Source organism: Ruditapes philippinarum, unplaced genomic scaffold, assembly GCF_026571515.1.
Source record: "Ruditapes philippinarum isolate M1 unplaced genomic scaffold, ASM2657151v2 ctg1327_1_1_1_1, whole genome shotgun sequence".
Lineage (NCBI taxonomy): Eukaryota > Metazoa > Mollusca > Bivalvia > Venerida > Veneridae > Ruditapes > Ruditapes philippinarum.
The window spans coordinates 58,187-82,829 of NW_026851703.1; the positions used below are offsets into that span (position 1 = coordinate 58,187).

Genomic DNA, 24,643 nt, shown 5'->3' on the forward strand with positions numbered 1-24,643 from the left:
TTTAAATAAAACTTATGCAAATAGCTTTTGACAACCTTTTATGTCTCGTACGTGTTCATCAAATGTGTCATCGTCAGACATGGGCTCTGACTGAAGTGATTCGTCAACTGGAACATCCTCAGATGTATCTTCCTCATCGCGACCCCAGGGACCAACTATTACTCCACTTTTTATTGTTTCGCCCTTCAGATAGATAACAGAAATTGTTAGAAAACATTTTTAAATAGAAACATTAAATTAAATTGTAAGAAATATATGTCCTAACTTAAAAGAAAGATTCATAATAACAAACTAATTTACCAACACTGCAGCTTATGAATATACATTTTAGCGGATAAGAAAACACATTTATCCAGTTATAAGATATAAATTATTATCATTTAATAAGTTTGAGTGGAATTCATGTTGAAATCTGGCTATTTGTCACATGTCAAATTACTGTACCTAATCTTTAGCATTTGAGTAATAACATATGTAGTATGCGGTATCTGAAATTGGGAAATATGTATATGTATTTTGAATCTTATAAAAAAAAAGTGAGACACACCTTGTATACAAGAAGATAATCATCACAAATTTGTTTCCATTTTGGCAATTCAACTAGTCTTTCAGGGACGTAGTTGCTGAGATCAACAAATCCGCCGTTCCGTTTGATTGAAATATGTATGTGATTATAATCGTCGCTACAAGGAGATGTCGCTACTTTTCCAATGACTACTCCGGCAGACACCTAAAATGTGTAAATCTGACAACATAGATTTTACAAAATAGTTTATGGTCACTCTCCTTGACTTAATCATAAAAAGAAAATTTTCTAATGCATAACAATATGAAACAGCCAACTCATAGGTGTTTTTTTTATTTAAAAATAAGTCACATATTTGAGTGCATGTGATTTAAGTAAGTGACACGTGGTGTAACAAAATACTATATTATAGCAATCAGATGTGATTCATTAGATGATACTTTCACCGCATATTAACTTTTCATTATTCATTACAAAGTATTTAGCCACTGTTGCCGCCGAAAAGTAACACGAGAATTTGTGTGTTAAAAGTCGTTCACATCAACACTCAAAATGGTGTTATATGGACTATAAGGATTTGTTCTTTTAAGTTCATTTCAGGGTTGTGATTATGACATTTGTCACAATATGCAGATATTTCCTCACCCTTTTTTCATCGTAGGCCGGGTCATCGGGATCCATAATATCTTCTTCCGGCTCCACATTTTTTATCACCAATTCGGAATCGACTGGCAACTCACCGCATTCCAACATTATAATTTCGTTCGTGTTCTTTGAGCGAATAACTATACCAGAAAACGGTGCGACGAGCTAAGTTTGAAATGACGAAAAGAATTGAGACATGTTCTAACATATTTCCAAATACATTCTCTTTTACAGTAAATTGTTATTTGTGTTAATTTATCTAATAAAGTATAAGGAATATACATTATATTCAGCCAGAAACCTGCAGTTGGTGAGCCAACGAGTTCTTAATTATGTTTTACTTATAATTACTCTGAATGTCTCCTCTAAATGTAAATCGCCTTGCCAGACCTGAAACAAGCAACATCATAGTAGATGGACCTGCTGCTGTTCAAACTTAGCTAATGAGAAAATAACGACAGAAAACCTGCTAACTTGTACATGACAATATATAAAAGTGTCCATATTTTAAGGCACAAATCATTTTTATATCTTTTGGCTCGATAACTTCTATATATACAATTAAAATGCAAAAAGAAGAATAAATACCGGATTCCCAGTGCTGTTTAAAAGATCAATTCCATCATTTTCATATTCATCTGCATTATTCCCAGTACCTAGTTTTGAGGGATAAAACCCGTCTTTGCTGCATCCACCACCACGAACACGTCTCTCCCGAGGGAAATCCTTGTGGAATTTTGGTCCAAATATTCGATCAACGACTGATCTTGCATACTCAAATCTATTAAATTGAATATTTCTTTTCTACAATTTGCTTTGTGATATTGTCTTCTTTAATAACAAGAAATGACGGAATAGATAATCTTTTTGTGTCTGATAAATTAGAATATACGTTAATTTTATGTTTTAGTTTAAATTGGTAACCATAGGAATTAACCTATTAGCTTCAACACGAAATTTTGTCATTGCATTACATTATCTTAAATATCATTACACCAAATATATATGAGTGACCTTTTATCAATGTATGTCTGTTTTAACTGTTTTTAACGTAAATTAGCTCCTTACCCGTTTACTAGGGAAAAAATAAGAAAACTAGTTTCGTCGAAGAATGCATTACTTCAATCTTACAATTATAGCCCTTACCCCGTTTTCAAAGTCTCGAATGCATCTACTAGATCTTTATAGGAATTGACAAGTATATCAAAACTTTCTAGATAAACTCCGCCTATATTAGTTAGATACTCCAAAGGTGATATCAATGTTTGAATTTCACTTTCCAAGTCAGCTACGATTTTCTCTTTAATAGATTTCTGAAATAATTATTTTTATTTATAGTATTTGTTTAACATTAGTTTTTATGTACATCGAAATGTTACATAATGTTTAAAACCAAAATCAAAATTGTCTAAAATAAAAAGAAAATACTGATACTTTGTATTGAGAAACGTTATCAAAGACTAAAGTGCATATTGTCATTAGCAGAGAATAGATATATAAACTTGTACTCGTCTGCAATTCATTAAGCCGTTCAGCTCAATAGGTAGAGTGCTGAACTGAAAATCGGACGACCCGGGTTCGATTCACGGACGGTGCAGATCACATTTTTTTGTAATTGATTATGAAATCCTTTTCACTATCATTTGCACTGTACCTCTTCCCTGATATGAACAGAGGGTATCAGTTCTGTGCGAAAGTGTTGGCAACTAGTACTTGTCTGTCCAGGAACAATGCGGTGCCTGAACTTTGCTGGTGAATCTGTCGCAATCGGGAGGATAAACTACCATTACCACAATAGTATTAATTGCTCAAAGAGACATTTACAGAAACATGGGTTATATACTATCATTGAAATGACAAGTAAAAGGCAAGCCAAGCCACTGCTACGTACAATCGAAACTTTTCCCGCTGTTATCTTTTCAGCAATGTCGTTCTCAATTGTTTCTTTTATCCATTCACCACCTTTTTCTTTAATTGCAGATAATGCATCCTCATACAGATCAAAAATTTCCTCTACGTCTTTAGTCAAATCTCCCCAGTATGGACCTAAGCCTTTATAAATACAATAAAAATATATCATTTTTGTGAAATTTATTTTATGAAAGTGAACAGCAATCAATAATTATCATAACATTACATTTCCCTCTTTTCTTCTTCAAAAAGACTTTAAAATAATTAAAATCTCTCTTGAGCTGCACACCTTAGTAATGACTAAAGGGTGTTCCTTTACAGATATTGTACTAAATGCATCCAAATAAATGGATAAAGTCAATTTTATGTGCAAGTTATTTTTCAAATATACCTTCACTGATGAATGTGTGACTCTTTATCTCTTGTATTGTCCCATTTAAAAGTTTGATGTTCGTGTAGATACTGAAATGTTTGTATTACAATTGGACGAGTGATTCTATATGGACAAAACAATACATATTGTTAGACGTGATTTAAGTTTTAAAGTTTACTTCAAAATATAAACGAGTGTAATACTTTTTTTTAATTACTACATATAAAACATAGTTCTAAAATTAATAATTGCAATAATATAGAAGCTGTGAATTCAAAAATGCATTTAATTCTTGCCATAAACTTATCGTTTACCGAGACTTGTGATATAAATGTTGTGCTAATTTATCATTATGATAAGTACCGTATAACCCCTGCTCCAATTTTAAAAAGAGACGTTTTGGGATCTTTAAAGATGTCCATAAAGCCTTTAATAATATCTTGAACTGAAACAAATATTTCCTTTGCACTTTTTGGTATTAACACTTTAATACCTTGAACAACTGCCTGTAAATGAAACAATTAATAATAAAACACATAAAACCAACAATTAGAAAAGTTTAATATGATAAAGTTGTGTTTCTTAACATATTTTAGACTAATACAGTCATATCATCATCTAAATAATTTCTCATAATGCCAATATTATAGTTTAATACGACAGGTATTTGTCGACCACAACCTCTTACGTAATCTCATTATGAAACACATTTTCATGCATACGTAGGCAGAAATCCGACGTCCGTGCGTATATACATTATCTTTAATAAACGTACGTTGCTGCAGCATATAATGTAAAAAGCAACAAATGAATATTTCCTTAAGTTGTATAAGCTGTACAAAGATATACAATTTATAACTGTATGACCAATTAGTCCATCTTCTTACATTATAAAATTTCAGGACATCTTCCTTAACTCTATCATATAGGCTTGTTACACTGTTTACAAATTTCATCACAGATTTAGCAAATGGAGGCATGCTCTCTATCTTAAAAGTTGCTAGCTTTCCCATTACTCTTTGTATATTCCCACCGAGATCCGACACCTGACGAAATAATAAAAGAAATGTTAAAGAAATAAACTTGGCCATATTATATAGATCAAACTAAACACAACTTGACTGTTGTTCGTGTTTTCATGAAAAAGGTGGCATCTGTATTTAATTCAACGATCTTAGTTATTCATGTACTTTTGTCCGTTACGTTATAAACAGAATTCATAACATTCGGATGATATAACTGTTTACTGAATTGTTTATGAATACGATATTTGTTTCCGAGGTCTTGAATGAAGAATGAAATTTGTGAAGCGTTAAACGATATCTTGTTTGGAACTACTATACAATACAAAAGTTTCCTAATATCAGTATTCATTTGCATAAACTTACCTTTACTGGTATTTCTGTCACTGATTTAACTAGGTCATCCACAATTTCTGCCAGTGAATCTGACAGTATTTTTCTTAATGCTTCAACTCCATTTCTCACAGCACCGACAACTTTGTTTACAATATTTTTGAATTGGGCTATGAGATCAAACCCAAGTTCAGGATCCATTTCCTGTCAAAGACAATAGAAATAAAAATACAACAAAAATGAATTGGAACAATAAGTGTAAAGCGTTGGTGAACTTGTCCACATACATGTATTATCTAGTTGTTATTTGCTTCATATTAAAAGTACAATAGATACTGTTATTCTTTCTGTTAATGCGGACACATTATATGCTATGTCACAGTTTGTTGTTTTGCTTACTGTTTTTTTGCAAATGTATGACACATAACTGAGTAAGTGAAAATAAGAAGTTTCCTTGATTCTTATCAAATGGTATTGAGAATATACCTTTAATATATTCAGCGCATATTTCGCACCTCCTTTAAAACATATTCGGGCTCTGAAAAAGTCATAACGAAGGTCAAGAAATCCAACATGAACTGAAACATAGGCTTCATCATGCACTCGCAGATCAATATGGCCTTTTAGCAATGCTGAAATTAAAAAAAGAAACGATTTTATAAAAGTTTGTGATTTAATTGCTGCATCATCAGTATAGACATTTTTTACCAATTTTGGATTTGCGCTATATGTTAACGTCCTTCATTATCGTCCTTCTCTAAAGCACACTTTAGGAAGGAACACACTTGCCTTGTTTCCGTTAAATTTTATTACATTGGCATGAAACACTATAACCTGAAAAAACCAAGGATGGTGATGAACAAAAATAATATCAAATGAACAATCAATTGTAATATCTTCTATATTTACATTCATCTATTGAATTTCAACAAATGACACTGACTTAAACAAGATATGTATGTTATAAATATAAAACATACACATTTGCAAATCCAGTAGATTTTCCATTATGACTCCGAATGAACCACCAATCGCTCTCGAACCTAATTCTTTTCGCCAGTCTACACCTGGAGCTTCAAGCCTAAATGAAAGGAAATTGTCAAAGAGTCCTCGTTTAGATATTCCTTGGTGTGAAAAACCATCTTCATCAACATAGCTGAAAGAGAAACACACATTCTTTTGATAATACGTCCATTTATATGTTATTAATCTGTGGTGTTCAAATATGAAAGCATCTAAGCACGTTAAGTTAAATTTTTTCATAGGTTTCAATGATTTTATATTGTGTCCCCTCCAAATATTCCCCTTCAACAAATATAAAGACTTTCTCCGTTTCTAAACGGCGTGTGCACTGACATTGTCATGCAGCAAACTTGACATTGGCTAATCCTGTTGCAGATCTTCGTTTTGAAAGTACTTTTGTTTTGAAAATTTTAACATTAACAGACTTGCCTTTAGGAATAGGAACCTGAATGGTGGGCCCTGATTTGTACAGAAAATGTCATTATGCTTATGTTTGTACGTTTCTAATGGTCGGCTAATATACATGTATGTGTTCATAATTACCAACACAATTTATCAAAACAGCTTTAATAAGCTTCATGAGTTGATAAATGACAAAAAAATGATGTAGATGTACCAAACAGACGTCTATCTCAATAGACGCCACATTTGGCGCGTAAAGGAACGTTATAATATTATAATAAAATAAATCGACTACAATAAATTGTGTGCATGTGTATATATAGACGTAATTATTTCAAAAAGCATATTATATAATTTTCGAAACGATTTTAACATAAGATAACTGGTTCAAAAGATACAGATAGTTTCACAGAGAAACTAGGCTAGTAAATAAATTCATCAGGTGTTAACATAACAGTTACTTATGTCAAAATTTAGAATTTCGAAAATATTTTATTTAATTACATTATGAAATTGAAAAAAGGGAAATAACAATTTAGAAAACATCGCTATCATTCAGTAATTTAATATAGAAACATAAGAAATAACAACTATCAAACGATAAACATATCCTAAATAATGATGTTGAATAACCGGCATTATTTTGTGTTTAAAAGGAAAATGCAATATGTTATTATTTGCTTTCATAATTTTACATTATGCGGCCTACTATACCTTTCTTGTGAAGCTAACGGGTGGGCTTTGTATTGTAGGAGAGCTTCATAACGAACGTTCTCATCGTCATCGTACAGAGCAACTTTCTCTAGCTCATGAAGTGTCTGTTTACATAAAATATAAGCTTGTCAATTTACGGGCAGTTATTTTGATTTTAACATTAATCCTCTTTAATTTGAAGTTGTTTCAATTATTTAATATATGATCAAAATACATATAAGATATGCAAAGAAGGAATAACACGTAAAAATGAATCCAACTAATATGTTAATGATCTCATTTCGATAATATTCGTATAAAATTACATTAGATAAGTAAAAACTTATGTATTTACATTATTCATTTATTTATTCATTCATTTTCGGGTGTCTGAATTTGTGTGGTGATCATAATGTTGCACCAAAACAGTATAAATCATATGGCGACTTTTCATCTTTACTGGTGGAGGATGACATTAGGTGTACATCTGTGAATTATTTAAGACAACAGAGAGCACTTGAATAGAACCAACGACCTTCCGTATTGCTGCCCCACATAAAAGTCCCTGGCGGGATTAGAAGCTACAATGGTGAGGGTCAACAACCTTAACCACTCGGTCACGTATGCCATGGACACTCCGAACACTAATCGTAAACCAAAGAAAATATAAAATTAGTCCATATTAAAGATAAGTGTAAAAAGCCTTATGACATGTTGAATGGTTTATTCAAATGCAATAACCTTCTTATCTTGAAAAGTTCTGAGGGCATGTACTCCTGTACGTTTAATCCATTGGGAGTTTGTTGAATTGATATGCGATATGATGTAATCGTACGATACAGATAAACCGGCGTTTCCAATAGCATTCAGTAAAACGACTTTATCGTGGTCATACTCAATACATTCCACCTCTGTCATTGCTGACCTTTTTGTCTTGAACATCCACGGATCTATAATAGAATATTAACATAGAATAAGTACCCAGTTTTGCTGTATCTATTTATCATGGATTCAGAATGATTGCTCTTCAACTGAAGATCGTACATTGATCATCCATTTTTATCATTAAACTCGAATTCATTTGGCTTTATTTTACAAACTGAAAATGCCTTGTTAAGATCATTCTGCCTAATAAACGTTTACTTAAACAAATTGGTCAGTTTTCGATCTTTAACTTGCATCACAAAAAGTTACTATACCATGTAATCCCAGTTCATTATGGAAGTACTCGACAAGCTTTTCAGCGTGTCCCTCTTTCCCGTATTTCTTGACACTACCAATTAAACCTCCAAAAGTCAGACAGGACACTTGCCTTGTCTCTTTTGACAAGCGTACATTTTCTGCTCTCTTGCCTTTAAAACAAAACTTCTCGATCGTTGTAAGAAGTTCCTGTCAAGGGGATAAAACATAACGAAGTTGAAATGTATTTTTCAGTTAAGAACAAATAACAACAACAAAGTACATATAATCATCAATATTTGAAATCTATTTATTTTTTCCAATCTCCATTAGCTTGATTTACACATGTACCCTATTAAGTATATCTTAATAAGTCAAGTTATATGACACATATATTGTTATATTGTTTATGACAACAATATATATCGTGCAGATTATTTAATTCGATCGACATTTTAAATAATTCCGTATCTTAATTTTGATAAACATGTCATTCATGCTAAAAACAAGTACATGAGTTGTATGCTGTCTTGCCTTTCTGCATATGATCCGATATATAATACTTTCATTTCACTGCAAATGAAGCATTAACATGTATTACATTACTTATACATGCATATAATCCTCTTCTCCCCTTCTTTATTTGTTTCATGCTCTTATACAGGTACAGAAAATCAAAGTTTATACGCACCGTTTTTGGCTCATGGTCTAGGGCAGTTAGTAATGTTAAAGCCCTCATAATCAATTGCTCGTCACTTTGGAGATTGTTAAGGACTTTGTTCACAATAACACTTTGTTTGTTTAATGCAACGAATACATCTACCATTATATATGTATCATGTCTTTTTTTCCTCGACCTAAATAACAGAGGGAAACGGTATAGCAAATCATGTCGAAAGATTGGATACATACGCGCGCTTATATTGTATGGCTTACTTTCCAAAATACTAGCCTAAATAAGGAAATGTTTTGTCTTCAGTCCAATTAGAACTATTGGCGTATATTTTCCGCATACATATTGCAAGTCGGTACATTGTATCAATATCGTTTTTTGTCATCAATGTTTATTTCTACTGATTCAATAAATATTGATTGTTTAGTTTGTTCATCAAAGCTGAGGTTGTTCGGTTTTAATTAAATGAGGATACATTTGTGTATTGTGAAAGTTAATTATGGCGGTCTCAAAGTAACAAGGAAAAGGGAAAACAGAGGACTATCTATTGAATGTGTACAGGTACTTGTTTATTATAGTATTTTGAAGTGATATATATCTGCAATCTTTTTTATGATGTTATGGTAAAGAACCGATTTTATATTATCTAGATTTTCGTGTTGTATAGAGCCCTGTTTATCTTCAAGAATGTGATAGAGTCAATCATTATATCAGAGAAAGACTCATTTTCTTTAATGTGTATCTCTCTTGAAACTTTGAACACTTACGTGCGTAGGAAATATGTGTTAGCTATTTCCTCAACGTCTGAATCATGCATGTGTTCGAAAGTAGTGAGCAAATCGTGAAAACAGTCGCTCAGTTCAGGGGAACCTGAAATAGAGAATCATTTCCTTTGACATGAATTGTAACAGTTCCTTTTAGAAACAAGTCTGCATGAAAACAAACTTCCTATGGACATGATTAATATATGTATTAATTTCGTAAAATACACGTTCAAAGAATTAACATAGCTAATGTAAGACCAGAAATGGCTGATTGTATAAATCAAATTATTTCTGATATAAGGCATTTGCTACATTTGTGTTCATATTAAGCATCGCTTGTTGTACTTAACATTTCCGAAACAAAACGCAATCTCAAATAAGTTACATTTATATGGATGATTGTAATAGAAAATATCAAACATTGACATACAGTTTATTTGTATACTCTTTATAACAAATCAAAGAGTTGAATACATTATATTTGCATGGTTTAGCATGCACCAAAATCGTTTTAAGTAGATAAGACAAGACAAGAGAGATAAATAACAAGAGCGATCAGTAATCACATGTGTCGCCTCATGATGGCCAATTTCATGTTGGGACAAATTTTGTGACAGACGGACAGACAGACGGACAGTGCACAACTAGACTTGGTACTGATCATTCCTGTAAAGTTTGGATAAAATTGCACCAGTTATTTATGAGGAGTAGTCCGGACAAGCTTTTGCGTATCTGGCAACACACAGAAAAAAACACCTTTTTATCAAAGGGCCATAACTCAGCCAAAAATCATTCAACCGGAAAACCCGTGCAATATGCGCAAAGACTTGAGCTACAGATCAATCCTGGAAAAATTCATTGAAATTGCTTTAGTGGTTTAAGAAAAGTAGTCCGGACAAACTTTAAAAATAAAAATTACTAAAGGACCATAACTCTGACAAAAATCATTGAACACAAAAATGCTGACAATATGCATAACTGAACTTGGTACTGATCATTCCTGTAAAGTTTGGATGAAATTGCACCTGTAGTTTATGAGGAGTAGTCCGGACAAACTTTTGTGTATCTGGCAACACAAAGAAAAAAACACCTTTTTTTCAAAGGGCCATAACCCCGCCAAAAATCATTCAACCGGAAAACCCGTGCTATATGCCCAAGGACTTGAGCTACAGATCAATCCTGAAAAGTTTCATTAAAATTGCATTAGTGGTATAAGAGAAGTAGTCTGGACAAACTTTAAAAATAAAAATTATTAAAGGGCCATAACTCTGACAAAATCATTGAACCGGAAAATGCTGACAATATGCACAACTAGACTTGGTACTGATCATTCCTGTTAAGTTTGGATGAAATTGCACCAGTAGTTTATGAGGAGTAGTCAGGACAAGTTTTGTGACGGACGGACGGACAGACAGACAGACAGACAGACGGACTGACAGACAGACGACGGAGAAGTGATCCCTATATGTCGCCACTACTCCGTAGAGGCGACACAATAAACATACCTCCTGCAGCTTTACAACCGGGGTACTTGAAAATTCTTTTAGCATATTTGTACTCCCGGTGAATTGTATTTGCTCAGTTTTATGTCGAAAAATATAATACGCGAGCTTTTTATTATTTCGGGGCATTTATATTAAACATATAGATAAATCATCTTAACAAATACCTTTTTCTGGTTGATTCCTTATGCAAGTCATGTTTCCTGCAACATAATTTCTCGCCTCTTCACTTCTTGCTTCGTACATAGCTCGTTTCTTTATCTGAAATAGACATTCCGTGTAGAAAATAGGTTTTTAAATATCTGGAAAAGTGATCCCTCGGAAGCACAAAAATCAGCAAAATGAAAATGCAGAGTTGGTTTTATTGAGTCTTTTCGTGAGGGATAATGAAAATGTGCAACATCCCTCACGCCCCTAGTATCAGCTTGAGCGGTAGTAAGTTTTCAAGTTTAAAAACTGCTGGAATTAGTGATTCCGAGGGACTAGAAAACTATAACAACACTGAATGGAAGTATGAGCCAACTTTTTATGGATGCCACACGGCACCAGACACCTTTTAACATACACAAGTCCGACAGATGAATAATTAAAGAATTCAGACAGTTATAGAGTCAACATACCTTATGCATATCGTGAATGGCGCTGTTTTTTATTCCTTTCGGTCTTCCAAATTGGCGGGTAAATGGAGTTTTCTCTGCAAACGTCATTTTGTCGTTTGATTTTGCTGTGGTTTGTGGAAATTCTACAAATTGTAAATAAACAAGAGAATTTTATTTTTGTTTCCTAAACGATTTTATAAGATTTAGATACAAATATAAGTAACTGCTTTTACCTTGGAGGAAAATCATTTAAGTCATTATCAAAAACTGAAGAAGGAAACTAACTGAATATGCTCTAAATATCTTACTGTTAATAGGTGGGCATGACAAAATGAACGTTCATTGTGATATTGACTGTGGTTTTACAATATAAATAATTCTTTAATAGAGATAGGATTTTTAAAAATATATAACACCCAAGTCTGAGTTGATAGTTCATTGTATCTCAACAGCAGGCAATTGTGCCAGGCCAATCATTGTAAGCCATTACCCTTAAGAATACGAAAATTTGCTTTAAATTACCTTGCTATGCATTTGAAACACTCATTTGGTTGTATCAAGATATTTCAAAGATAGATGAACAGTTTGATGTCTGGGTAGATTATAAATACGAGTTAAAGGCGTTAAAATCTCAATTCTATTGGTATAAAACGAACTGTAGTACAAGTGCAAAATCATCTAATAGGTCCAAAAGTGCATTTTATTACTAATGATAGCATAGTTTTCACCAAAATTAGTTCATAACATTGAATGCCAAACCAAAAAATGTCGTTTACTTTTTAAAGAAAACGTTTCATCAATACACTTGATTAAGCAAAGAGTACGCCCAAGGTATCCGCGTAATGTTTGTTTGTTTGTTTGTTTCATTTTACGCCTTTTCCCAACAGTATTTCAGTCATATAGGCGGGTAGTTTCCTAACCATCGTTCCTGGAGAGTTACACCAGTACTAGACTACCTTCCTCCGCGCTAAACTACCAAAGCATCTCCCGGGGATCGAACCCACGCCAGAGAGGTAACTGGATTAGAAGTTATCGACTTTAACCCCTCGACCACGGAGGCGGTGTATCCGCGTAAATTCAGGTATCGCAAGAAAGGTTTACTAGGCGGTGTTAATCGTAATGAAATATCAATTTTTAATCCATACCTTGTCCGTATTGAATAAAGACTTGAAAATGTGCACGTGGACGAACGACTATAGCTCGTCGCTATCCAAAAACACAATTTTATTTGTAATCATCTACAGTAAGTGAATAATTTGATAAATCTTAAGTTACCGTTCCTATTCAGTCTCTGTAGATCATTACATAAATCGTATAATTATTAAAATGGTTTTAAAACTTTTGATATTTTGATAAATTTATTTTAGGGGGGGGGGATAAATTTTGTACTTTATATTTGTGGCCTCTTTTAATGTCATTTTTTACAACGGGATGGTCCGCTCGAAAAGAGTGTAAGAGAACTTGATTTACTGTACCGCACAAGTTTGTTTAACAATCACTTAAACACGAAGGGAAAATGTTAATCATAGACTCTACTGTCAATGTCATTAAATTCATTTATTGTATACCTTTACTTAAACTAGTTTTAAAACCTCTTTTTGGCAAGCTCCATTAATTTTCGAAAGAAATAAATACAAAGTCTATTGGGAAATGACGCGTGTATAATGAAAGATATCATTGATGATTCTTAACTAATGTCAAATAACTAATGTCAATGGTTTTGTTGAAAGATGATCTTAACACGCGAACTTTATACTTTAAAAGGCGGTTATGTTAAATTGGGGAAAACCCTAATTTAGGTAAAAATACCCAATGTACTTATTTCAATGAAAATTTTGTTTAACCTTTGACAGCTTGGTGAAATCAATAAATTAAAAACGCACTTAATCAGGTAGTAATAAAATGATTCATTGCTTTTTTTCAGAAAACTTTAATACCATATTGTTCGTTAGTATGAATATATGTATTATCTCAGAATGAAATCAGAAAAGCGACGAATTGAGTTATGCAATTTCAACCATATACGAATTACAATAATAATAATAAATTATAAATTAACACAAAACTAATTTAAAATTATATATTAGTTTTCGATATAATAAATGATGAGAAAAGTAAAACAGACAATTAAAAAAATGTAAATCAATAAAACAAGAGCCCGGTTTGAGCCGGGTGATGCTCCCCGGATAGGATTTGGACACAGGAAAGTACATCTCTTGTAGTTTCAGAGTTATGTCCCTGGAAAAAGTTCAAAGTGCAATACTTCCAAAATTAGGCAAGGCAGAGCTACTGTTCTTTGCACTGCACTTATAATCAATGTAATCTATCAACCTACAAAGTTTCTTGATGATTTCTCTTATGATTTCCGAGTTATGTCCCGGACAACTTCAAAAAGTAAAAATAAACAAAGGGCAATAACTCCAGAATTAGGCAAGACAGAGTTATGATTCTTGTGCACTGCACATTTACCCATTGAGATATATCTACGTACAAAGTTTCATGTTGATAGTAGTTATAGTTATACAGTTACAGTTTTACAGTTTATGTCCTGGACAAGATTTTTCTAAAAGGGGAGATAATTCAAAAATGAGACTTAACAGGGTTATGGTTCTTTTGCACTGCACCTCTGCTCAATGAGATCTATCTACCTACAATGTTTCATATTAATTCCCTTACAGTTTTAGAGTTATGTTCCGGACAAAGTTCACCGTCTTAAAATTAACAAAGGGCAATAACTCCAAAATTAGGACAAAAAGAGTTATTGTTCTTATGCACTGCCCATCTACCCATTGAGATATATTCACCTACAAAGTTTCATGTTGATATCTCTTATAGTTTTAGAGTTATGCCCCGGACATGATTTTTCTATAAGGGGAGATAATTAAAAAACCGGGCAAAATAGAGTTATGGTTCTTTGACACTGCACTTACCCTCAATGCCCTCTACCACTGTATGAACTTTCAACAAATTATCTCTTTGGGTTTTCAGGTTATGCTCCGGACAAGACAACGGACGGATTGACGGATGGTTTGTACGCACAGACGGACGGACGGACGGACAGACAGACAGACAAGGTGCCGTTTATATGCTCCCCCGAAAATTTTCGGGGAGCATAAAAATGAAATAATGTTTTATTCCTTTCATCATCATCATAATCATCATAATCATCATTTAATCATTGTGTTTGTCGTCGTCATCATCATCGTCGTCGTCGTCATTGTCATTATCACTGTGTTCATAATGAACTCGGTGAAAATGATAATAATCATCTTATAATTATAATGATTATTATCAACAACAACATATCATCATCATCATCATTATCATATCAAATAAGTATTATTTTATTTATTACTATTATTATTTTATTATTATTACTATTTTCATCATCATCATCATAACTACTTGTTTTTTCGAAGAATATGAATAACTGCTTAGAGTGTTCCTAAATGATATATGATATGGATTCAAGTGAAATAGTTGTAATAAACCTGACTTTGTTATTCGTGTTGCTCTATTTATTGTTGTTTATCTATTTTTGTTTTATTTTGTTTGTTTTGTTTTGGGTTTTACGTCACATCGACAAAGTATAGGTCATATCGCGACGTTCCAACTTTACTGGTGGAGGAAGACCTCAGGTGCCCTTCCGTGCATTATTTCAGGCACGAACGGGCACCTGAGTAGAACCACCGACGTGCCGTAAGCTGGCTGGATAGCTTCCTCACATGAAAGAATCCAAAGTCCCTGTCGGGATTCGAACCCACAGCGGTGAGGGGCAAGTGGTTTGAAGTCAACGACCTTAACCACTCTGCCACGGACGCCCCATTTTTGTTTTATGAAATTAAAAGTTATACAATGATTAAAAGCAAAATCTCTTTACAACTTCATATGATTTAATTTGCATTCTATTTATTTGCATTCTATATTCATGTCTCAATATTCATGCTAATTTTCGATAAAATTTTGATGATGAATTTAAGAATATAATAGTGTCAAGTAAACAAAGAAAGCAATTAACACAATGCAAACGGCGCGTTTGATCCCAAATTTATTACCAAATAAAGGTCAAAATAAAAAATAGCCATTTATTATTCAATTCATAAATCATTACTTAAATAGTGAATATTTGTACTTTTCTTGAAATCTAAGTTCATTTTTTTTTTGTTTTCTTTTTTTTTTGAACATCTGGAGGCATTCAGCTTTAAATTTCGCAATACTGTTAAACTTCATATAGAGTTGCCATTTATAGTTAATGATTTTTAAAGATACAAAATATGATCGTTATTTGAGTCGAGGACAATTGGTAATTGTCATTATACCGTTATAAACACGCAAGTGTTAACTTGTAAATTCAAACATCTGAAATGTCAAAGAGGGGTTATTTTGTAATAAAAGTAGGCGTAGGAACTCGCGTAAAATGTCAGGTTGACCGAAGACAGCTTGCAAATTATTTAGCTTGAATAGATCTTAATAAAGAAATGCTTGTATTTACATACATCGCGTGATTGCGTGATTGCAAACATAATCATGTACTAAACACAAGTCACATTGAATAGTACAAGGACGATCGAAGTTATTTCAATAAATCTTGAATTGGGAAAAAAGGGTTTGTTTATTATGCACTCTGAAAAAGTAGACCACTTCTGGGGGGATAAGTTGTTTCATAATACATTAATGACGCGTTTGTCATTCGGCAAGTAGAATTGGCAAACATAATGCATAGCTTCAAAACTATAAATAGATACATACCGATTTTCGAAAAATTAGACACAGCTTTAACAGGTCTCATCCCGTAGAGTGGATTAAACCTATAGGAAACATGAATAAAATAAACGGTCAGCATTTGTGTTTTATCATTGCAACAATGAACGTGTTAAGACTTCTTTGTTTTCATGTAGTAGCAATACATGCGCTTACTTTGGTCAATGTTATCTTTAATGACTAGTTAAGTTAATTGTGTATGAGGGTGACTTTTCATGACACATCCTGTGAAGAGTGAAATCAAACATAACTTTGCTAAAAGCAAGATAATTTTAACATGACGTCTATGAGAAAACTACTATAAAAAATATTATTTTCCTGATAATTCATTGTTTTCAACTGACTAGTACAATAACTGGCGTTTATTTCACCACATTATGTTCCAACAAAATATCATTGAATCATAACTTTAGCCTCGTGTTCATATCTTGAGTTAAAATAATCCATGTCAAATTCATATTGTACGCCGTCTTCTCCGTTTTCATTTCCGAATCCGGAAAATCCATATTAAATCTATATTGTACTCGAAGAAACATATTTCTGTCAAGATCTTAAAAACTGGAGGACTAAAATATAAAAAGTAATTTTACATTAGTGCAAAATCTAAATTGGACTAGTTTACGGCCTCTTCCAATATAGGTTTGACAGCTGTGTACTCGTCCAGTAGTAATCAGTATTGTACACAACAATGTATAATAACTTCATAATAGTTCACATGTGTTCTATTCTGAAGGGTTGTAACGTTCCTGCTAATTTTGAAGGCACATTTAAATACATCTTTACCCATAGTGTTTTAATCGGAAGACTTTGAAAATACATAATAAAAATGCGTAATCGTGCATTAATTCAAATATATGACATTTGATTCTATTAAAAGAACGTTGTGCAAATTTATTAAACTTTTATCTCCAAAAAAGACTCAAGATATGCAACAGATATACGTATTACTGCTAACGCATATATATTTTAAAGAAATGGTTCAGAAATAGAAATTTGGTATATATTTAGTAAAATATATAGAGGATATAATTATACAAATAATGCCACATTCATGTTTTATCAATGTCACGTGACTTCATTAATATTTAAGCACAGTTTGAATGTAACAATAATCTATGAATTATCACGTAGAACTTAAATTCGTGAATACGCCTCCATTCATTGAAACATTCGCACTCTTGAAGAAAAAAAATTATAAACTTATTTATCAATGTTGAGAATGAAAAAATGCAAAAAATGTAAAGGGTTTATTTGTTTTTAATGCTTACCCGGGTTTTGCTGAGAAGTGTAAGTTGCGCTCTTCTTTGATCATCACACTATGGATGGTATTCAGGCTTTTATGATAATGCAACGTCTGAAAGAGTGCCAAATTCTTGTGAAAGAAATACAAATTAGCCCAAAGTCCGTGATATTTAACAAACATAACACCTACTAAAATAGTTTATTTTGTTTCTTCAAAGGAATTTTGCTTTTCATGGCTTATTTATCAAAAGAATCTGTTTGTGCATGTTACAAAAAAGTCTGGTGTGCATTGTTTATTTCTTGATACGTATCTATGAAATGCGTGTTGGCTAAAATTAGAGTGTGGTTTTTAAACCTGGCTTTGAATTGTTCGTCACCGCTGCGTGATCAATCCCTCACGATATCCAATTCAATAATGTTTGAAAACAATATAGATATAATATTTTTTCTTTACATTCCTAAAATCCACACAGGTCTGAGCTATTTTATTTCTTTTATTTCACTTTACTTGTTGACTTGTCCATTATTTGCCATAAATATTCTTGCATAAAAACTGCGTAGGTAGGTAAATATTGACAAAGAAATAAACATGCATTGACGGATAGATTATTTTGAGCATGCGCCATTGTTGCCGAGATATTGAGTGTCATGTAAAATAGTTTACTGCAAATGACACCGCACCAGCATATGAAAAAAAACATGACTAAATGGTTTCTTTAAAAAAAGAAAAATAGATAACGAAACGCATAAATACTGAATTGGAGTATACTTTAATGTAAGAATAGCGCTAATGCAAACTTTCTCGCGCATTAACGTAATCAGAAGCAACCCAACTTAAAAATCAAATCATTCGCCTTGTGCGTTTGGGCATTAAATGCGTCCTTGTGCTTCTGTAAATTTAATATAAATGCACAAAATAAAGGTGCATTAACCCTCTATTGTATCATAGTTTGCAGACTTTACTATTGAAAAGGTGTTAGAGTTAAATCGTATATCAATTACATGATAGATAGATAGTTTATTCATATAAGACGTGTACAAAATGCACATGGTCACAAGATACATACATTCAAATATAATTAAACATCACGTAATCATCAAAGTTAACATTATTTAGTAGCAAAGTGTCATACAATGATACAAATACATCTTTGGACTGTATTAACAAAATATGGAGAATGAAAAGAAATAAAGTTATATTACTAACAAGATAACATATTTATAATTATGTCTCTGAAGATTCGGTTGATTTAAGTCCCTGCGTTTAAAGGCTTGTGCTATAAAATTTTCAAAATTTAACAAGACTTTTTTCTTTTTAGAACTTAATAAATCAATAAATTTGTACATGCTCGGATTTTTCACATAATATTTTGATATGAATTTGTTTCTCATGTCAGAATATTTTTTGCATGTGATTATAAAATGAAATTCATCTTCTATGTCACCGCAGAAATAACATAATCTTTCATTTCTTGGTTTTCGATTACGCCCATATCTAAGAGATTCTATAAATAAATTATGCGACGACACGCGCAATCTAGTTATGCTATTACGTATTTTAAACGAATCTATTTTAATCAAGTAATCCGATATACCAAAGCTCGATACAAGGATTTCAGTATTTCATTTTTCTCAATATCTCCAAATAGTGTCTGTAAGCCCCAATCCGTTACTGTTTTCTTGAACAAATTTACAAATAATTTGAAATTTATGTTTTCATGATTTACAAAAACAGAGCTAAATCCACAATCATCGAGCAGTTTTTTAACATGGAAAACCCAATTTTTTCAACCATAATTATACTGCGCCAATGAATGTGCATAAACTGATTTTAATAGCATATTATCCGTATTGATAACCTTGACCCAGTATTTAATAATATGTACAAAACGAAATACATATAAAGGATAGCGACCTAATTCTGCATATATAGCTGCGTTACTTGTCGATTGTTTTACACCAAGGATTGTTTTGCAAAACTGTAAATGAATGCGTTCTATTTCACAAGACTTAGTAAACCCCAAAATAGGACAACCATAATTTAATATTGATCCTACGAATGCATCAAAAAGTTACAATGAAATATCCGGACGAATGTTATATCTTTTGATATTTTTTAACAATGTGTGCATCGCCCTAAGTGCTTTGCCTTTTAGACATTTAATATTTAAAGCGAAAGTACCAGTATAATTCAATGTTATCCCAAATAATTGAAATACATGCACAGTATGTTAATTGGAATGCAGCTATTAGTTACTCGCATGTATTTAAAATCTGTTGCGTAAGTTTACCTTTAGATATGTTCCATTTCCATCTAATGCATGTTTGATTGTGGAATTTCTGGTTTTTATGTACATAACCCCTGTCGGTGTTGCCTTTACTGCATAAGAAGCACGGTGTTGGCCTGAATATATATAAGTACACAATTTAAATATATATAAACGAAATCACGGAAAACAATTGAAAGTTGTTACGTTAAGAAATATGCCGTTTCTTTCTTAAAGCAATACAGTATGAGACTCAATTACTTCAAGATCAGTAGGTAATCATACATGTCAATTTATTCTAAGAGATGTCATTTTTTTTTTAACTTTTCATTTACCCCATTTATTTAAGATATTTACTTTCTAACATAGTTATAATTAAATTGTGCTTTTAAAAGTAAAACACATTTACGTCATTTGACATATCTATTACTCACCCTCTCTGCCTATTTCGTCAGTTGCATATTCCCATTGTCCATCCTTGCCAACATGGTGTTCAACCTACAATTGATGTTAAGGGGATATTTGACTAGTTTTATTAAAATTAACTATCGATAGCTTGTTTTCTTTATCCGAGGCGTTTTTAAAACCCTCGTTCACGGGGAAAACATATATCATGACCCCGATGGAATTAAAAAATCATATATTACATATTAGGAATTGTTCATACTTTGCCTCATATAGAAATGACACCTACATCTCTTACTGCATATTAAATCTCTAACAATTCAAAAATGATTCAAAAATGTACCTCGTGACGATGGTGTAGTTTGGCAGAAATCATGCTAGCAAACCCTTTCTTCATCATCAGAACCTCACTGTCTTCATCCGGGGGATGATAAACTGTCCGAATTTCCCCATTGCGGTTTATTTCAAATGAAAACCTTGATTTAGAAATTATACGATCATTCATTGCAGTGCAAACAAATTGACCGCTATTGGTAGGATTCGGGTGCTAACAATGGTGACAGTAGATCAACTAGACATTTTATAGACAACGCGAAAACTTAACAAGATTAGTGACGTCACGAATTTACTGTAGTCGAACCCTCAGCATATGCGCGGTCTCTATGGTTGGCGATCACCGAAATTGGTCGTGCGCAGACCATCGACTGTTAGCGCCCGAGCCCTGGTCAATCAACCACGATATTTACATCAGCACTAAACAGATCTGAGTCAGTCTGTTTGGTGATAGAATCTCCACACCAGTAGTAAGACATGGTTCGTTTAAATCAATCCAAAAGGTGCAGAACTTTGATTTAAATTTACTGAAACTACTATAATGATTACACATTGAACTTGTATACATCATGTTTAAAAATGAGAGTGATATATATCTAGGTAAAATCATTTAACTCTTTTTACAATGGCAATATTCATAATTTAAAAAAAATGAACATCAATATATATGAAATGTGGACATTTTAGTTGAAAAAATGAATATATTACCATTTTGAAAAGTCTTCATGATGACTGTCACCTTCTGTGAAAGAAATAAAGTAAACATATAGTGAGACTATTATTAGTCGAGGTCTTCAAAATATTCACCATGGACCTTTATACACTTTTCCAGCCTCAGAATCCATTCCGAAAAGAGCATTCTTGAACTGTTCTTTGGGTAAACTGTTTATACACTGGTATGGAGCTCTTCCGATGGCACTACGGGTTTAGAACCGGCGACCGCAGAGGCAAGATTTGATGTATAGATTTAACCAAGATGGAAAACACATCTAATGCACTAAGGCCCGATAAGTCAAGTGGCGGGTCATCGTCCTGAACATTAGTTCCACCTTCATTAAACATTCACACCCACCTGGCAATTGTACGATATGGAAAGCCATCGTCTTCATAAACTAAATCTAGATCCGTTTATATTTCTGACGCCCTTTTACCCAATAAGCCATGAATTTTGTAATAAGCTCTTTTCTCCTCTCTCAAATCACAATATAACTCAGCCATGTTTACAACCAGTATAAACAAGAGCTGTCCGTAAGACAGCGCGCTCGACTTTTTTATTGCTTGCCAATAAAAAAAGTTTTTGCAGTAAAAGGCAATACAAGAATCTCTGTATTTTTAAAGTGAACAATGGCCAATGGATAGGAATGAATTTTTTTAGATTTTTTAAGTTTTTTAGTGCTTGCCTATAATACAAAACATTGACAGTTAAGGGCCATAATTCAAATAAAATCTTTGACAGAATTACCTTCTCCTGGACATGTTTGGGAATCATGATTGTAAACAAGTATTCCAACTTTCAAATTAATATCTCAAACAGTTCAGTCAAAAAGTGGACTGGTACTAAAAACTTAACCAAGATTCTAAGTCGATAAAAGGCCTTAATTTTTAAAACAAATCCTTGACAGAGTTACCTTCTCTTGCGTACAGATGGGGGTAATGATGTGAAATAGCATTAAAAGTTTCAAAGCAATATCTCAAAGGGTTAAGGCAATAAGTGGATTTTACCCATATTCAATGTATTTTCTAAGTCAAAAAGGGGCATAATTCTGTCAAAAACCTTGACAGAGTTATGTCCTCTTGTCTGTTGATGAAGGTCGTGATGGTAAACAAGTATGGTCAGTTTCAAAGCAATACCTCCAATGGTTTTGAAATAAAAAGAGGTGGTACAAAAAACTTAACCAAGCTCAATACACTTTCTAAGTCAAAAAAGGGCCATAATTCTGTCAAAAACCTTGACAGAGTTATGTACTCTTGTCTGTAGATGGAGGTTATGATGGTGAACAAGTATGGTAAGTTTCAAAGCCATACTTGTAATACTTCTGAAATAAAGTGGGGTGGTACGAAAAACTTAACCAAGGTGTGACGCCAACGCCGACGCCGACGCCGACGCCGACGCCGACGCCGGGGCGAGTAGGATAGCTCCCCTTTTCATAGAAAAGTCGAGCTAAAAACCACATGTTTGTAAATTACTGCTTAAATTTTATTGCACATGCAAATCGTGCGGGTTAAAAAAATCAATAATATTTTCAACGGTATATAATACATGTACTTTCACGTGCAAATCATGGTTTAATTGAGTTGTTGCTACCAATTAAGATCCTATAAATTATACATACTGAGAGTTTTAGAATCTTAACATTAACCTTTGGTTTAACATACAAGTATTTTGTAAAAATTTTAATATATTGGTCAATAAAAGATTTTTTATTGAAACATTAACTTTACCTGGTTGACCTTCTGGACTAAACTTCAGCAAGTACACAGACAGTAACAATTCTTGATATCCCTCATTTTCTGCTATGTTTGTGAATCCAATCTAGGTGAATGACAACATCGGAACATATTAATACAAAATATCATATATGTAAATATATGATTACAGTTCACGCGTATATCATAACTTAATTTCGTGCCATTGTTTTTTTTTATTACATGTCACACTCTCTCATAAGTGATAATTTAAAGATAACAATGAGGTGCCTTATGGATAAAGGTTGATGTTATGATATTCAATAATGATGCAGAATTATTCTAAAAGCAATACACCTCAAAATACTATATATATGAAAAAATAAAAGTAAAATGGTGTAAAAGCAAATATTTGCCAACTTTGACGAGGTTTAAATTTTCGCAATGTTCAACATTTAGTTCTGTTCGTTATTTATGGAAAATTCTTACATTTATTTTCGCGAAATCCGTCAAATTGCGAATTTTAATCACTCGCATGACCTTTTTACTTTACCGTATACATGTATGTTTATTTGATAAACTGTACATTTTATTGTTGTAAAATCTTACTACATTTACCTTTCCTTTACAAACAAATGACTGTACTCCTGAAAGTTCTATAGCTGAGTCAATGTTGTAAATATATTCATAGCCAGGTTCATAGTTCACGAATGACGTCACAATTATAGGGCTGACTGCGAGGACAAATAGACACAACCAGAGTCGGCCGGGTCTTTTGTCTAACAATGTCATGTTTGCTTTTTTTGTGATCTACAATAATATTTTAATTTAATGAAACATTATATAAGGAACTTGAATTAAATGTTTATCTTTATAAGAAAAAAAAAACTTTCATACGCCAGCAAATCAAATATTTCTCGAACGACAGTACTTTGTCTTGTTAAAATATATAACATAGATAAAACATCGGCAACCTTGTTTAATAGGATAAAAAGAGATACACGGCACTGTTTAACTCAGTTTAATCAAATATAGAATCTGCAATATATTCACAACATTAAAGTGACCAAAAATAAAATGTTAACATACTAAATATGTCAATATTTAGATAATATTATAATTGATAGGCCTTTGTATATGCATATTACTATATAACGCCAAATTGACTGCACAGTTTTGAAAATGTTATCATTTAATGACTTAACGTCTTTAAAGATTAACAATGAAGTTATATTCTCTGACTTTATTTGTATGGAAAGATTATAGAGTACATTATATTGTTCACGATAATAGCTGCATTTTTATGCTTCACAAAATTCAATCAATGAACTAAATGAACAAGAAAAAAATTACAAAATTTATCTATACTTAAAAAAACACCGGCAATGGTATAAAAGAAGCTATACTTTTAAGCTATCTTTATTATTATTTTTTGTTCGTTTTTAAATGTCAATAATCAAATAAAAGTTTTGACTTACCAAAACATCGTCATTTCCTGCTAAATGCTTTGGTCAAAATGTCTTCATGTCTAAGTTCAACAAGGAAGTCGAATACTTGCATTCTATTGGTTAAAAATATATATAA

General features: G+C 32.5%; 1 protein-coding gene across 1 annotated transcript; it reads right to left on the reverse strand.

The window, feature by feature from the left end:
- Window positions 1–12: 12 nt before the first annotated feature.
- On the reverse strand, window positions 13–24,597 carry LOC132737595 (uncharacterized). The gene is made up of 28 exons (XM_060724917.1): window positions 24,538–24,597; window positions 23,678–23,869; window positions 23,096–23,186; window positions 21,362–21,395; window positions 20,664–20,796; window positions 20,350–20,413; window positions 19,940–20,052; window positions 17,675–17,760; window positions 16,395–16,453; window positions 11,667–11,788; window positions 11,214–11,307; window positions 9,548–9,650; window positions 8,799–8,964; window positions 8,128–8,317; window positions 7,670–7,878; window positions 6,950–7,053; window positions 5,791–5,966; window positions 5,297–5,442; window positions 4,844–5,014; window positions 4,343–4,501; window positions 3,819–3,961; window positions 3,474–3,544; window positions 3,063–3,223; window positions 2,318–2,484; window positions 1,760–1,952; window positions 1,172–1,336; window positions 548–730; window positions 13–183 (listed from the first exon to the last, which is right to left on the reverse strand). The coding sequence occupies exons 2-28, from the start codon at window positions 23,849–23,851 to the stop codon at window positions 13–15; spliced, it is 3,648 nt and encodes a 1,215-aa protein (XP_060580900.1). The 5' UTR covers window positions 23,852–23,869; window positions 24,538–24,597.
- Between the last annotated feature and the right edge of the window lie 46 nt (window positions 24,598–24,643).